The sequence below is a fragment of the Syngnathus floridae genome, chromosome 22, assembly GCF_059516105.1.
Source record: "Syngnathus floridae isolate MCC-2025c chromosome 22, RoL_Sflo_1.0, whole genome shotgun sequence".
Taxonomy (NCBI): domain Eukaryota; kingdom Metazoa; phylum Chordata; class Actinopteri; order Syngnathiformes; family Syngnathidae; genus Syngnathus; species Syngnathus floridae.
In genome coordinates this window covers 5,174,271-5,190,619 of record NC_142434.1, presented here as the reverse complement: position 1 = coordinate 5,190,619, position 16,349 = coordinate 5,174,271, and the positions used below count along the sequence as shown (strand labels likewise).

General features: G+C 41.7%; 4 protein-coding genes across 4 annotated transcripts; all 4 read right to left on the bottom strand.

Moving 5' to 3' along the window:
* Nucleotides 1-1,499: 1,499 nt before the first annotated feature.
* ube2nb (ubiquitin-conjugating enzyme E2Nb) lies at nucleotides 1,500-3,463 on the bottom strand. Its single transcript, XM_088366641.1, has 4 exons — nucleotides 3,298-3,463; nucleotides 2,180-2,426; nucleotides 1,967-2,107; nucleotides 1,500-1,896 (listed from the first exon to the last, which is right to left on the bottom strand). The coding sequence occupies exons 1-4, from the start codon at nucleotides 3,325-3,327 to the stop codon at nucleotides 1,829-1,831; spliced, it is 486 nt and encodes a 161-aa protein (XP_088222767.1). The 5' UTR covers nucleotides 3,328-3,463; the 3' UTR covers nucleotides 1,500-1,828.
* A 325-nt stretch (nucleotides 3,464-3,788) lies between these two features.
* mrpl42 (mitochondrial ribosomal protein L42) lies at nucleotides 3,789-4,808 on the bottom strand. Its single transcript, XM_088366643.1, has 5 exons — nucleotides 4,657-4,808; nucleotides 4,391-4,451; nucleotides 4,243-4,327; nucleotides 3,986-4,149; nucleotides 3,789-3,907 (listed from the first exon to the last, which is right to left on the bottom strand). Exons 1-5 carry the CDS (start codon nucleotides 4,733-4,735, stop codon nucleotides 3,862-3,864), a joined length of 435 nt encoding a protein of 144 aa, XP_088222769.1. The 5' UTR covers nucleotides 4,736-4,808; the 3' UTR covers nucleotides 3,789-3,861.
* A 219-nt stretch (nucleotides 4,809-5,027) lies between these two features.
* On the bottom strand, nucleotides 5,028-8,406 carry pwp1 (PWP1 homolog, endonuclein). Its single transcript, XM_088366640.1, has 15 exons — nucleotides 8,127-8,406; nucleotides 7,927-7,985; nucleotides 7,691-7,854; nucleotides 7,513-7,598; nucleotides 7,346-7,442; nucleotides 7,005-7,115; nucleotides 6,795-6,925; nucleotides 6,642-6,712; nucleotides 6,365-6,461; nucleotides 6,225-6,286; nucleotides 6,050-6,158; nucleotides 5,899-5,989; nucleotides 5,716-5,837; nucleotides 5,543-5,648; nucleotides 5,028-5,458 (listed from the first exon to the last, which is right to left on the bottom strand). The coding sequence occupies exons 1-15, from the start codon at nucleotides 8,190-8,192 to the stop codon at nucleotides 5,361-5,363; spliced, it is 1,470 nt and encodes a 489-aa protein (XP_088222766.1). The 5' UTR covers nucleotides 8,193-8,406; the 3' UTR covers nucleotides 5,028-5,360.
* Nucleotides 8,407-8,522: 116 nt separating this feature from the next.
* Nucleotides 8,523-16,306, bottom strand: ano6 (anoctamin 6). Its single transcript, XM_088366639.1, has 20 exons — nucleotides 16,016-16,306; nucleotides 14,810-14,880; nucleotides 13,959-14,087; nucleotides 13,522-13,587; nucleotides 12,908-13,198; nucleotides 12,731-12,844; nucleotides 12,550-12,665; nucleotides 12,141-12,275; nucleotides 11,930-12,035; nucleotides 11,791-11,851; nucleotides 11,557-11,702; nucleotides 11,399-11,476; nucleotides 10,900-11,128; nucleotides 10,562-10,731; nucleotides 10,388-10,485; nucleotides 10,175-10,305; nucleotides 9,871-10,076; nucleotides 9,597-9,793; nucleotides 9,395-9,500; nucleotides 8,523-9,334 (listed from the first exon to the last, which is right to left on the bottom strand). Exons 1-20 carry the CDS (start codon nucleotides 16,104-16,106, stop codon nucleotides 9,119-9,121), a joined length of 2,757 nt encoding a protein of 918 aa, XP_088222765.1. The 5' UTR covers nucleotides 16,107-16,306; the 3' UTR covers nucleotides 8,523-9,118.
* Nucleotides 16,307-16,349: the final 43 nt, after the last annotated feature.

Below are 16,349 nucleotides of genomic sequence, written 5' to 3'. Positions count from 1 at the left end.
AAAAGCTCCCTGTGAAGACATTTTGTCTCAGCCTCATCCCTCCCTGAGGTGTGGTGCTGATTTATGAATGAGCTGTTATGTAAGGCGAAGGGGGGATAAAACGACTTGAATACAGGCGATGCATGGATGGAGGCGAGGAGGGACTTGAAAATGGGTCTGGAATTCCAGTGATATGTTCAAAGGGATCCGATTTTTATTGCGGTGCTTTGCTGCATAGTGACAACGCCTTGACGCTATTCATGATTTGGGCTGACATTTTAAGTAAACTTGTGACGTCAACATGGGGTAAAGGTGTTTGATCACCCCCCCCCAACCACGAGATATGCCACATAATCGACTTTTGGGTAATATCTGATTTCTCCAATAATTTTTTTCTACTCGTCCACCAAAGAAAATGCAATGAAACTATCAGTAGGATTAAAAATTGTTTTGAGAATTTTGTTTTGAGGACATGCTGAGCTACCGTCCTCCCCTGCAAAGAAAAAATATCCTAGAAAAAAAAAATCCTTCATGTTTGGGCTGTTTTGGGAAAAAAGATGCAAAAACTGCAATTCACCAACTTCTCCCGGAGGTGGTGCAATTGCTCTAAGAATGGCGCAAGCAGATTGGGTTACTTTGACCCAAAATTGAGTTTTACATTGGATTCGGGCAGTTTTGTTGCACTAAAGTAGAAGTAAATTGTACTTTAAGTCAATAAATTTGCGCCTAACTTTTTTTGTGGCGCGTACCTTATGAGAGCATCGCTGAACAAAGTATCGGGTGTTCAATAAATGCTGAATGGACCCTTGAATGGACGCTTGTCATCACCTGTCAGCCCAAAATGTTTTTTCCCTTTAGTGGGCCAGCGAGACTCGATCTAGCTCAACTATGTAAAGGATGCTTGCCCGTGGTCCCGTGACGTCATTGGGTGAGTCGTAATACCATATCACGAGCAAGGTCGTCCAAGCAATAAAGGTCACGCGTGACATCAAGTCCGGTCTTGATGAGTTACTTATTTTCGCGTCGTTTCCTGCAAACCCAAACAATTACTTGGTGTTGCCAGGGTAACCCGATTTTACGGAATCACACGATTTAACCTAGATTATTCGTGCTGTACCTTAGAAGGAGACAGTTTGGAGTATTAATAACATTAGGTGTTGCTTGTGGCGCCCTCTTGTGGAAGTCTGTGGAACACAGCAATATATATTTTTTTTTTCATTATTAACGTAGCCGCAACCAAAGATAAATCGTAATTTTCTGTTTCACTTACTTTCATAACGCTTTGGGTCAGTTTTCACGCAACCGGTCCATTCTATTTGTGGTCAAGCTGTTAAAATGCCATAGCGCCACCTGGCGGGCAAAATTGTGCACTACTCTGCATTTGCAGGCTTTCAAAACATTTCATCTTCCTTCAATGAAATAGTTTGTTTTCAAAAGGGATCACAAAACAAAACATGGCGTAAAAAAAATCCATTTTGAGTGTTTAGGCCATAAAAAAAAATTGACAAACGATGCATGTATTAAAAGTAGGACAGCTTTAATGCATGATGATTTCGTACCAGTGTGCGCCTGGCATTTCCATGATACTCAACACACATTATTCATCTTAAGACTGTAGTGAGGCGGGTGTCATTCTGTCCATGCATTTAAATAGCAACACAAGGGAAGACGAAGGGTGGAAGGAGGGAGGGGTGCAAACACACATTAAACGCATCTTATAAAGGAAAAAAAAAAAAAAGTCACCCCCAAGGTCTGCAACAGTAGATTTCTTTCAAATAGATGTGGATTTATAATCTTATTTTGTCCGTCAATTTCAAACATTGACAGAAGTACGCATCGTTGATCACATTCAGACGCCGGTGCTGCTACTGTGACGGTCGTTGCTGCAGTTTGCGTACATCTTGGTCCATGCTCGGGCTGCGAGGGAAGGGCAAAAAAATAAATCATGAGTGGTGAGGAACGGAAGATGATTTGGAGGGTGACAAACCTGTCTCGATGGCGGTGGTTTCGCTTTTCTTCCACTGCTCGGCGACGTCGTTTGCTAGAGGGTCGTCGGGGTTGGGGGCACTTAATAAAGCCTGGATGGAAAGCAACACCGTGCGGATTTGCAGAGCCGGAGACCACTTCTCTAAATGAGGAAGGGGAGACCATTTAAAAACGTCTAGTAAGAACCAAGATAGGGCCAAAAAAATAAGCTTACCTTTCAAAATGTCTAAACAAATTCTCCCCAGTCGGTCAACATTCGGGTGGTAGATTTTGGTCATGAATCGCACTTTGGGGGCTGCCATTGGGTACTCCTCTGGGAGAAACAGTTCAAGTTTAAAAGTGCCACCTTCGAAAGGTGAGTCTTTGGGTCCGCCGATGTACACGTGGAAGTAGCGAGCGTTGCCTTCGTCGGGCGTCGCCGTGATGCCGGGTACGGGTTCTTGCATCAACCGTTGCGTCTCCTGAAAACGAGTCGGGATTATCGCACGTCATGGTTCATGTGACACTTGTGGTAGCGAATAACTTAAGTAATTGACAAAATTGTAATTTTGAAATGCATTCAAACATATTTCAATTAAGATTGTAGCTATGCAAAAAGCCAGTTAATATTTTCAGATTTTCAGGCCTACTCTGAGAGTTAAATTTAAGCAGAACTTTTAAACAAATTGGATAAAATTCATTACAAAAAAAGACTTTGCTTTTATGGCCATGATCACGTTGGATTTTCTCTATTAAAAAGTATATTAAACATATTTTGAAGTTAATAAAACCTTTCAATTAGCAAAAGATGACTTCGACGCTTTCAATGTGATGTCTGAATGGGTGCATTCAGAGCAACAAGGAAGTAGTTATAGCCGTCAGTTAGCTTTGTTATGCTAATCCCCGTGAAATCCTGCTAAACTTGATTAAAAGCAGTTTTGGTGATGTGGTAATCTGAGCCAGACCGGCTCAAAAAACGACCCTGGGTGGGCCTTAATAAGTGACTTAAACTGAGCTTCGCTATGTGGATTTCTGCAGATATAATATGAAGCTAGCACCATAGTTGCTAGCCTGGAGAATCTCATTCATAGCTCCACTTGAAACGTGACATTATATCCATGTTCCCACGACACGATCGCAAATTTATAAAATGAAAAAAAAAATGCAATTAGACGTGGATGATGAGAGGTGAAGGAGCAGAAGTGGCAATCAAAACACACGAGACAGTTAGCCGCAGAGCTAACATGCTAACGTCAGGATCCGCGTATCCGAATGTAGCAAAAATGCCTTTTCGCGTTGAAATTAACACCGCGGTGCACCACCCACGTTCAACGGCGTGATGTTGGTTTGTACCTTGACAATCCTGCGAGGCAAACCAGCCATTTTGTGTGGCTTTTTTAGTTTCTTTTTTCTTCCAATATATATATTTTTAGCCGTGCAAGTCGCCTTCTTCTTAGGCTGGATGGACTGAGCTGCCGGGGCGGGTCCCACCACGCCCGCTTCCGGTTTCGAGTGACGTCACAGAGAAAAATGCAGTCGGTCAGGACAGTCTGCTTTTCGAGTTTTCAAAAACAAAAAAATAACAAAAAAAACAAATTCAGAGACACGCTCCTATAACTACCTTGCTCCTGTATATGTTCTCTACTGTCTATTTTCTTTTGTTCTGATAAATTTCTTCCTCAAAACAAATATACATGTAAATAAAATATACATTTATATATTTTGAGATATATCGCTCTGGCCTTGTATCAATTTTAATACCTACTTAATTTGAGGAAGTATTAAAATAAGTCATTTTTATTCTATTTCTTACTTTTTAAAAACCTATTTTACTCCCAAACAGGTTTCTGTTGAGCAAAAAGATGTGTATTTATTTATAGTTTATTATACAGAAACATAGTCATAATATATACACAATTATCTGTCCTTTGGCGTTTTCCTCTTTATCCGTCTCATGTGGTACCTATAAAGAAAAAATCAAGCGTAAGTAGATTTTAAAATATTTAAATTTCCATTAAGTGTGCATTGTGCTTTGACTTACTGTCCAATTGGATACCAGCGATGCTTGGTGGTGAAAAACATCTTGCTAAGCTCTTCTATGGTGGGACCCTGTTTGTCCCTAAGCACCTCCTTGCTGAGGTGGGCCTTCAGAACCTGCTCGTGTGTCTCGGCCGGGTTGCTCAGCAGGTCGGGCCTCTCGATCGCCTGCAGCGGAGCAAAGAGAAGGTACATCTGATAAGAATGCAATGACTGAAATGTGAGTTGTGTCTCCTATACTGTACTATACAGCACTCCTACCTGGGTGAGCTCATACGGAATATCCACGGTTGGATGGTAGCAAACAACGGTGTTCCCGTCTGACGTCAAACCGACCTCCACATCACTAATGACAAAATAAAATCAATAAATTACAGTGTATTACAGGTACGCAATATAAGAAACAAACCTGCAGTCATCGATGGAAGGACCACGGATATTGGACGCATCTCGAAGTGGAACCCACAAAGCTGCAAAAAATGATTTATTGAGGTTTACGGTGGGTCACTATTATCAAATTTGCATTTAAAATGTAATGTTTTCAACGAATCAGCATTTCAAGCATTTTTATCAACGTCAAGGTTAGTGAGTTACCGTTAGTTTCACTCGCAAATTAAGGAGGCCAGCTGCATAAGGCATATATTTTAAAATAGAAACAGAAAATAATATAATTACCTGGGACATGTGGCGATCTGTAAGAGTTAATAACTGTCGTTAATAGTCTGTTTATTTTGCTCAGGTGACCCGACGCCATGCTGCTGTTTTCTTGTGTGCTTCACCATTTGTTTCCGGGTAAACTCGCCTCGCGGAGATTTTACATTGGTTCCGCATTACATTAGTTCACCCTTGTAAATAATTCAAATGTTTTATTGCTATTGTTTACTACGTTCTTATTTTACAAGATGAGTACAAGTTGTATTGTTGAGGGGAATAAATTCGCTTAGCTTAAAAATAGCGGACGCACATTTTTCAATGATTAAAAAATACTAACTTGCATCCTAAAAAGATGGATAAACTAAATAAACTAGTAGCAATGTGATATCTCCTTTTATAAAACAATACATTACATTTAATGACAGGATGAATCATAATTTAAACAAGAAATATAGGCATTTTACACCAAAAAAATGAATGTTTTCATTTTCTAAAGCGATGTTTCTATATAATATGCACTTAAAATCATGACTGTATCAAATTATAGTATTTCATGGACTTTTATGTTGTAACATTTACCCCCCTCTAAGCTTCTACTACTGCAGCAAGTGTGGTGATGAATGAAATACCAACAAATCATATTATATTAGCATATTCCAAAACTGTTTATACATTTTTTTTTAACCAGTAATTGTGTATGTCATATCAGGATAGGTGTTGTCCCACTACGAGGTGTCCATCACTCCTCCCATGGCTGCAGCGCCGGATGTTTCAGATTCATTGTTCACCACCAAGCGCTCCCGATTGCCGAACACTGTCGCCACTAGAAGTAAACGTAAAAAACAATTCAAGAGGATTTCAACAGAAAGCTCGTTTGCGACTCAATCTGAGGGATTTTTGATCCTACCATCTGTGACATCGCTGATATCCCAAACCCGCAAGCCGTCTTTCTGTCCCCCGAAAGCATAAGTGAAGGGTCGATCGGGACAACACGACGCGCAGAACATCACACCCTGCGGACACAAACATCAAGCTCCTTCTCCATTTGCCTCATTTGAATCATTTTGCAAAAAGTCCTACCATTTTCATGTCCCTCGAATGCACCAGTTTGGGTTTGTCGCCCAAAATGTCCCAGATCTTAACGTATTTGTCTGCCGACGCTGTCACCATGCAGCCTTTAATCTGGCTACTCAGGTCCAAACCTAAAAAAAAAGTTGTGTAAGTGGAAGTAATAAAGAACTACTTCACACTTTTTTCGCATACCTGAGACTTCTTCGCCGTGCGCCTTCAGCGTGAAAACCGGCTTATTGGAACGAGCGTCCAGACAGTACACGAAGCCGTCCTCCGTGCTGGCCTGAAACACAGTCACAGATCAATAAACCGGTTCTGAATATTTGGACCTGAAATAACCTACCAGGAAGTTAAACGGTGAAAAGTGGTTCCAAACCAAGCGTTCCACCTGACCGCTGAATCGCCACGTGCGGTAGCCGTCCGGGCTGCGGCAGTCGCTCAGGAGAGCAGTCCTGCAAAAAAAAAAAAAAGGGCAGGTTACAAATATAACTCTTCAACAACCTTGACATGTGACGTACTTGTCGTAGGATCCCGACAGGAGAGTCTGTGCCTCAAATGGGTGGAAAGCCAACGTCTGAACCTAAAAAAGAAAAACAAGCGTGGGAGTTAGGTCGGCGGTGTTGATTCAGAAAAAAAAAAATACTAATCTGCGTCATACTTCATCAGTATGTCTGCACAGTGTAGTGGCGGGTTTGCCGCGAGCTAAATCCCACAAGATGACGGTCGCATCTGCTGAGCCGCTGGCCAAGACATTCCTGAGAAAAAAAATGGAAAATTTGCATTTGCTAACTGGTGACGTACATCTAAGTGATTCTAAAAATATTCAATAGTGTGTTTAAATAACTCTAGGAGCTGGAGCCCAGAGTTTAACGCAAACATGGCGCATCAGCATTTAGCTGTTATGCTGCACTATATTTATGACAAAACATCTTTACCTAACCAGTTTGTTCCAGGACAAATCCAACACCGCATCAGTATGTCCATCCTCAGGATCCGCCGACGCACCCTAAAATTCACCCAAAGAAGAATGACATGACAGTTTACGGATTCATACACATAAAAACATACGTACAATAAAAAACAATTACCCTCTTGGTCTTTTTCTTCTTTTTTTTCACATTTTTGCTGCCCAGTGAGAAAACAGGCTCCAGGCAGTCCACCACGTCCAGGTCCCAAATATCGATCTGCGATGTCATATTGCCCACCGCGGCGTAGTTGGCTGGACATAGCAGAAGTAAAATTAAACATCTCCTCCAACTCCACAATACTAAAATATGACAAATAAGGTTTTATTTTACATCGGGATTCCTCAGGGTTCGGATCAAAGCTTAGCCACTCGATGCTTAGCGGATATGCTGGCAGTAGAATGTCATGGTGCACGTACAGAGATTCCTCCTCGGCATTGTACACTGGGAAGAAATTGATTAAGGTTTCAGTCATTACGTCATCGGAAAAAAATTTTGCATTATTGAACAATATTCTAAGCATGGGTAGTATGTCCACTTTGGATCACCATCCTTGCAATCTATTGTGGAATCTGTGGCTTTGTATTTAGTTGAACAATTCATCAAATTCAAATTGGCATAGTGAATCTGATTAATCGTTTAAATTCTATTATTCTTTTTGGTTTGATGTTTACCGTAGATTTCCAGGTTGCAGCAGTCCTTGTCAGCCTTGCCAGCCAGAATGAGGTTGTCGTTGGGCTTGATTTGGAAGTCGTCTCGCTCGTATTGGTCCTAAAAAATGGCGAAAAATAATGAAATGTTATATTCCAAATGATTCATGTTCACCAAACATTCAACTCACAGTATCTTTGATTGTGATGTACGGGTCTTCTTCATTAGAGGCGAACACGGCGAGACCTGCCAGACTGTCTCCGACGTTGGCCCTCGCTATTTAGAAAAATAAAAAAAGAATAAAGTATATTCTTATAAGTATACTTGCTTCTTATTTACTCAAGTGACTAATTGTCAAAAGCTCTTACCTGTATTTTCTTCATCATAGGTATCCAAGCCGTATTCTATGAGTTCATCGTCCTCATCATCCTTTTCTTTATTTTCCACTTCAACAACCTCCACAGCAACATCCCCAGCATCATTGTCTGCTACAATGCCGTCATCCTCCTCTTCTTCATCTTGTGCTTGTTCCCTGATTGAAAAAAAATATTTTTTTTTTGAAATGCAAGCACATTATGATTAAAAAGACTGCATGTAAACGCACCCCAGCTCATCTCTTGCCTCAGCGATAATGCGTTGGAGCTCCTCCTGGGTCAACTCAACCTATAAAAAGAATAATTCACTTCATGAACATAATTCATAGATAACTCCTTCAGGATTGTGTTTATAAAACAGAAGGAAACAGTCTTGTTGACATTAGCATAAGAGAGCTAATGCTAGCGAGAAAATCGTTCGTTTACTTACTTTGTCCGGTGTTTCCTTGGCAGCACCTCGCTTCACCCATCCGACACAAGTGATTTGAGAACTCATAATTCACAAAAAAAAGGTAAAATCTAAGATTCACTAATCTATAGAAATAAAAGTTGTAAATATCGCACGCAGAACTATCTTCCTACAAGCCAACGTGGTTTTTGCGCACATTGATGACGTCACACATCAGCAAAGCCCCATCCGTCTGCTTGTAAATGAACAAAGTGGCAAAAACACACTATTATTTATTTTACTAAAGTCTTGTGTTATGTAAAATCTCAATTTCAGCCGTCAAATGAATTTGATTACGCTGAAAGAACAATTATAGTCAAGAAAATAAAAAACGTAATCACCTCACCTCCATGACAAAAACGACAAACGGCACGCACCTTTTTAATGAAAACAATTTAATAGCTCTGTATAAAAGACAATTGCCCTTTGTAGTGGTTATAGTACCATCATAGAGCGTGGCAATAATACAGCAGAGGTATTGCAGATATAAACATGCAGTCAAAAATGTGCAATGCAGTGGTCACATAATCGGAACATCCATTATCCGACCCGCTTCAGATTTCCATTAAAAAAGTGCACCATAATAAATGGAGTGTTTTACTATTTTCCTTATTTTTGACAGGAACTTAATCAGACTTTGACAAAGTGACTGATGGACTTCCTGTAAACATTTTGACAGATTTCACACATACTGTTTTGCTGCTAAAATAATAAAAATCTATTTTTTCTCTCATGGATTCCGTCTGTAAGTATACATTGAGAAATGATTGTGACGTAAAAATAAAGCATAATCTATGGCTTTCAATAATACTGAAATATGTCCGAATTTAAGAACAATAAAGCTTATCACGAGCTGTCTAAAAGTAACTTGACCTAATTTTCTCCCTGCATTCAGACACATAAGCAATGTTTCTCCTTATTGTCCAACTCGTCAGTTTTGTTCATTTTCAGTCATTCGCGAGCCGTTCCTTTTTTCAAATATCCAAATCCAACGCAATTTCCGGTTTTCCGTCGGAATTCTTGTGCAAAACGTCGTGGATGGGCTTAAGGCGCTTGGTGACCAGCTTGAGGTTGGTCTCGTGCAGGATCACCTGGGTCAGGTACTTCTCCCGTTTCATTTGCTCTTTGACGGCGTACGGCACGTCGGGGATGACGTAAGACAGGATGAACTTGGTCAGGTATACGATGTGCTGTCAACAGACATTTGTTTAGTAACTCAAAACTATTTTTGTTTCGTTTGTCTTCCTTACCTCGACAACTATAATAAACGCCATTTTGGCAGCGATCACATGCCAATAGTAGATGTTGTACTCGTACTCCTTAGGGTGCCCGGGTGGGTAGCGGAAATCTCGATACCTGGAAGAAAAAAAATTGGGTTAGTGACATTGGTGAGATGCCACAATGTAGATTTTTCAGGCATGATTTTTTTTTACTGCAATGTCCACTTTTTACCTGCAGATGGTGATGTTGTCCGGCGCGCTTAGCGGCCTGCTGTAGTTGGAGAAGTCGTTAACGTTGAAGATGGACAGAGATCTTTCGATGTAGCCCTGCATGGTTTGAGAATCATGCTCCCCGTACGGGTACACGGAGAAAGACCAGTAATAGACCAGCCGCGGGATCATGTCGGATGTGAAAGCGATGATCATCGCCTGGGCACAACAACGGGAAATCCACAATTGGTGACGTCGTACGATCGAAGACGTCAAACCGGCCGGAGGAAACTCACGTTGGTGGCGACGGCCAGGATGGCGACGGCTTGTAGGATAGGCTGCCAGGCGCCGATATCCTGGGCCTTCTCCGGAACGATGCGGCGGAACTGCGTGGTGATTTTCCAGGCGTCCACGCGGATTTCAAACAGGTTGTTGACCAGCGCCAAGACCGGAGCCAGGGGGAAGGAGGCCACGAAGAGGGTGACGAAGCCAAACTGAATGACTACAGTATATTCAGATATATTAAAATACAGTTCCATTCCATTATTGAAAAATATTATTTCAAATTGAAAGTGCAGACAACAAAACTCTCCTCCTTACCCATTTCCAGGTACTCATAGAAGAGCCCCAATTTGGGCATGGATTGAAGCTGGTAGTCCTGCTCCCAGCGAGGGATCACCTTTGGTGATGGCGCATGCGTGCAGTAGCGGAAGATCACGTTTTTCACCCACCTGCGAGACGCACGGGCGAGGTCAGAGTTCAGCTGAGCTGCTACTGCAATACCGGCTTATCGTGTTATTTTTGTTTTCTTACGGTAATAAGACCTCTTGGATGTTGTTCCAGATGGCTTTACCGCCCATGATGATTGACAGCTGAGTGGTCAGTTCGATCAGACAACCACCGGGATCACACTGAGGATAGGAAAAAAAAAAACCCAGACAAATCCAAACAGGCTCAGAGATGACACAAGACAATGACAAATCTTACCTCCTCATTACGGTATTTTCCCAAGAGGTAGACGGGTCGTCCGGGATACCCGACGGCCTTCCCTTTAGCGAAGGCGATGTAGAAACAAGACGAGTAGTAGTTGACGAATTGGAAGAGGAACATCTTGAGCGTCAAGCTGTTTTCGTAGTCGGTCTTGGTCCTTGGCAGCTCTGTTTGGCGAGGGAATGCATTTCAAATTAATGTAATTTGGCCACTGGGGGGCAGGATAATACAAATACATGAATATACATGGAGATGGTTTCTGTAACATTAGCCATTCTTCACAGAGGATAAAGAATATATGTTTAATGATTTTTGTTGTCATCTCAGCGACCCACCAAAGTTAGTGATCCAGATAGCGACCCGCTCGTATAGCATGTTGAGAATCATGATGACCACGAAGCTGATGAGTGAAGCCGTGACCGACGTGGCCATCTGCGGTGTCACGTATTCCTTGAGAGGCTCCAGTTCCTTCAGGTCCTGCGTTCGCAGCCTTGCCGAGAAGGCGAAGAAGGCAGCCAAGCGGTACACGGTGATGGCCACGATGGAGGCCAGGATAAGCAGGATCTGTGACGCAAATATGCAAATTTCCATCATGATGGGAATCGGACTTGAAGGAACAATAATGGAAGAACTAGAGAAAAAAAAAAAGAATAATGTTGAATAGGTGAATTTGTGTAATTTTTGGCATAAAAAATATTGTGAAAAGTTAATTTTTTGCTATGTGGAAAATTTTTAAGTGGTGCAGGAAGACGGAAGACTAGAAGTGTGTCAAAAAATACAAATATAATTAAAAAAATAAATGTAGTGGTGTAGAATACTACAAAATTATCTTACCCAGAACAAAACTGTCCCGATTCCTATTGACACTCGAATGCATCGTCCACAGGCTGTGTATGGCACTTTTTCCTTCACCTAAAACACCCACACAAAAAGCTACTATAACCTTTGACACATTGCCGCCAAACTGAAATGACACCAAAAATGCAATTCACCCCCGTGATCGGGTTTTTCCTCTCGTATATACACTTGGCCTCGTATTCAGCCCGGGGCGGCTGCTCTTGTTCCAGGAACTCCACCGTGTCCCACTGGTATTCCAGCTCGGCCTGGTAGCGCTTCCAAAATTCCAGGAAGAGTGTCACTGCAGTGAGGAGGTGAAGACAGACAAATGTGCTGATTAGGGGCACATCTCAATCATGAAAAAAAACATTTAAGCTAAAGTGCCTTACCCCAGATTGCCATGAAAACCGCAAACACCAGCGTGCCAAAATTGTCAAATATGCACAGTTTCTACAAAACAAAAGCATTCCGTTAAATCCACTTTCATACTTCTAATACGGGACATGAATTAATTTCTGCTGTCCTGACCTTTGAGGCTTCACAGGTGCTGTTTAAGAGCCAGTATTTGCATTCCTGGTCGCACTGCGGGCACATCACTATTTTGCCTCCGATCGCCGGGTCGCACACCTCTTTGCTGTAAACATACAAGACAGCAGAAATCTCAAATCCAGCGATTTTCCGAGGACGAACAATAATGAACCCACAGGGGAGACAAAAACGAAATATGTGGGATGAATACCTCCACGTGCTGGTTTCTTGCGTTTTGTATCCGTATATGAAACAACTGAGACCCACAACAGCAGCAAGAGCCAGCATGATGGTGTAGAAGCCCAACCAGGCAAAATAAATTCCAATTTTCTCGCCGTAGTACTTCCTGTAACCAAAAAAAAAAATTTACTGCACATGAGAGTCTCACTTTAAATGACTCAACAACAATAAAATGTCCATTTGAGTGGGCGTGGCTTTAAAAGGCGGAGCCTGGCCTGGTGAGTGACGTGGGAGCCAAGCTTATACTGAACAAAAATGAACAGAATCTCAAACAAACAAATAAATAATAAAATAATAAATAAATAAATAATAACATAAATAATAAAATAATAATTAATAACATAAATAATGAAATTATTTTTAAAAAAATATTGAGTTACCTTATGAGGTTGAGCGGCTGCATCTTGTAGAAGCTTCTCGGGTGAGCCCATTCACTGTAGAGGAGGAACCTCTCGTTGGGGCAGCCTTCTTCTTGTGACTTCACATTAAACCTACACTGGATCAACACACAACACGGGGTGAACCTCCAGCCAGGGGAACAATCGGTCGGTCGCCACTTACATCATGGAGAGGATAAGCAGCTTTGTAGACACCGCTGTCTAATAATTTCCGGATGCCAAACTTCTTCACGTTGCCTCGTATCTCATAGGGGGCTCGACTCAAGATGTAATAAGCCTGGAAGTGAGCAGTGTTGTTTATCGCGATGCTACCGACCGCCATTTTGAGGCGCCAGCTCACCATCCGGCTCCGCATGGACGAGGTGAAGAAAACATCTTTGTCCTTGACGTAGAAGTACTCCAGACGGTCTTTCTCGAAGGGGGCGGTGAAGAACTCGGCTTCCTTGCTGATGAGGTTCTCGTTCGGGTAGAAGGGCTTGGTGATCGTCGACAGCCACTGCCACCACGGCGAGCGCTGTGACGAGAGGTCGTTGGGCTGGATGGGCATCTTGATGTGTAGCACCTCGGCGTACGTGCACAACGTGTCCCACGGCATGTGCACTTTGACGAACACAAGGTTGTCGTCCGACACCTGCATCGGAGATATTTGCTTGATCAGTTCTTTATGAACACTCAATTTGGTAGTCGAATAAAAAATATTTTTCTGAAATAATTGGAATGAAAAAAATCTACAATTTTATTCTACATATTTTTATTCTTTATATTTATTTTTTATTTAATTTACATTCAGAGTTTAGCGTTTTCTTTTTTTTTTCTTTTTTGATCTTTCCAAAATTCAAGTTCTAAAAGTGGCCAGGGCCTTCAGCACAAAATCCACCTTTGCCTGACTTGTCCCGAAACCAGTTAACAGAAAATCCCACAACCAAACCAGCAAACCTAAAAGAAGCCACTTACAGATCGCGTGGCCTCCAACTCCATTCCCATTTTCATTAGGCTGGCCTCAAAGTATTCCCGCCGTCTCTGCAGAAGAGGAAAACGCCTTATTGTCACTCACCAATAAACACAAAATACCAGCAATGTTTATTTTGGCTAAACTGCTCTGCAGCCAGCCCTTTAAGAAGAAGCTCTTGTAGATGTGGCAAAAGTAAAGAGTGACTGAAGAAATTCCGAATAGCATACTTGTGCAGGTAAATAAGCAGCTTGGGCAGATTAAGAACTCACTCGCATTCTTACAATAGCTCACGTATTGTAAAATACAGCTAAAGAGCACACAAGCGATGATCCTGTTCATTTCCCTCCTGGTAGAGATTTATATAAATATGACATAAAATATAATAATATAACAAAATTATAAAAAAGCAAATTGGTATAAAATACAAATGGCTGTGTACCTTTCGCCGTGCGACTGTGTGTCTCTTCTCAAAGTCCTTCCTGTCCTCATCCTCGTAGACCAAAATGAAGTCGATGCGGCGGACGCCGTCGTTGAAGAACAGCGAATCGGGCTTCTCGTTGAAGTCGGCCTGCGGACGAAAGCACAGCTGGTCAGGTAAATTGTTGGGTTGGAACTCGTACTCGGGTTCCTCCTCGATGGCGAGCATGTCTGAGAGGGGAGGACGCCAATGACGGTTTTAAATGTCGTCGCGGTTTATGAAGGCGATGTGGGACGGGCAAACATTGACAGTCTCCACTCATATGTTAAAAAAAGATTTGGCATGTGTAGCTACTTTCAACACTGCAGTTCTTACAGTGATGTAAAACTGTAATATTAGCAAATTGCATTTTTTCCTCAGTGTTATGATTCAATATATTAAATTTATACAAGATGTTCTAGAAAACTCATTCTCAAACTGGATTATATATATTTGTATAGTTGCTGTCCGTTTACTCGGGTAACGACCAATCACAGTTTAGCTGTTTTCTGCGATTGGTCATGTGACATTCATAAGCTGAGCTGTCATTGGTTGTTATCTGAGTGAGCCCAGAGCAACCTTGATGTAATTTTTAGTCAACAGCAAAATGGTCGCCCGCTGAGATGGATAGAAATGGGCCCATTTTGCAGTTTAATTCAAATTTCACAAATACAATCAGAAAGATGTGTTTAGACAAATGGGGGCCACGTAGAATATATTTTATATCAAGATTTTTTTTTATTTGATTTACCCTTTAAGTAAGCATAATGGATCAGTAATGGAAAATCTTTTCTTATGTGTTTAATGAATCTGTAAACTATAATGACACTCACCAGTTGCACTTTAACAACCGTTGAGCCTTCCGTGATTCCGTGATACGTTGGCAGAAACTCCTCGGGGTAAACTGGAGAAAGATAAAAATGGCGGATTGATTGAAATCAGATAGGGAAGCCCTGTCATCAAACATCTGCAATTTTAGGAATATGATTATCTTGAGAGGCATGCTGCCTCACCACTTCCTCTCACACCCATAACAACTGTGCAACATATGCATTCTTTGAGTGTTATTTATTTTAGCGCAGGCTGCCTGTTCAGACCTGTTTGATGCCCTCCCCATTATGAGTACGACTTCCTGTCTGTGCTCACACACATTTCTATTTTTCCATGTGTGATTTCAGTTCAAGATCATACTAAAGCAACAACGCCAGCCTTTGTATCGCCATTTTTTCAGTCTTAATAATGCTACCAAAGCGTGTGAGTGTGAATAATTGATGAGCCATTAAAGCAAAGTGCACTAACTGATGTCTGATGTTTGAGGGGGTAGCAGGGAGATCAATAATATCAACTCTGAGAAAAATCTATCTCAAGATCTGTGTAGGGGAAAAATTCAAATCATGCATGTGGGTAGAGGAGTGCAATTTATGACATCATCTGGATTTTTGTATGCATTCCAATGTCGAAGACGAACTCTGAGGGCAGTTCTTCAAAACTCCTTTTGATTAAATGCAAATAAGTTTGCATATTTTTCTGCAAAATATTGTCCATTGTTGTAAATGTAAGTGTTTGCACTAGAGAAAATATATGGATAACATTCAAGCAAAATAAACAGCAAGTTTGCCCCCTTTAAAAACAGGTTGGACTTCATTCTGTCCCACTTCTGCAGCATAGTTCCATTTTAGCAATGGAAGCAATAACAAAGCAACGGTTGCTAGGCAGAACCACATCATGTAAAAAAATGTCAGAGGGCCCATGTGATACCCCTTGGGACATGAAAGTTTTTGGGTTTTTTTCATATTTGGGCATGGAGACACGCCCCCCCTGGAGCAAAACATAATTTTTTGTTGCTAGCAAGTCCCAGCACAAATTAAACCAATGTAAATGGCAACAAGCACAGATTTCAACACACTTTCGCCAAGTTATGACTCATGGAGCATGGAATTGACTTCCTTCCCATGTGTGCCCGGAGGGCCGATTTTCTAAATGTTTCGAGAGAAAAAATGCGATAAAGTATAAAAGCAGCTCAAGTTAGTTTGCCTTACCGACGTCTTCTTCTATCATTTCCAAACGGGCATCTCCCCCGAGTTCCTCGGCATCAGAGAGGGACTCCATCTCCAGGATGTCGTTCTCCATTTTTTGACACGAAAGTTTTCGCTCCCCGCCGAGCCCCTTCCGTTACTTGTTTGGATATCACAGCAGCTTAACGGCGGCGTCCCGCGTACATTCTTTTGGTAAGTTTGGAACACTAACTTAGCGAGCGGTCAACTTTGGACTAAGTTGAGACTAAAGAAGCAGCACGAAACGAAATGGGTGGGGTCGAAGGAGGAGGAGGACGGCAGGGGCTTACGTTCCATTTCTCAAGCGGAAGTCCATATT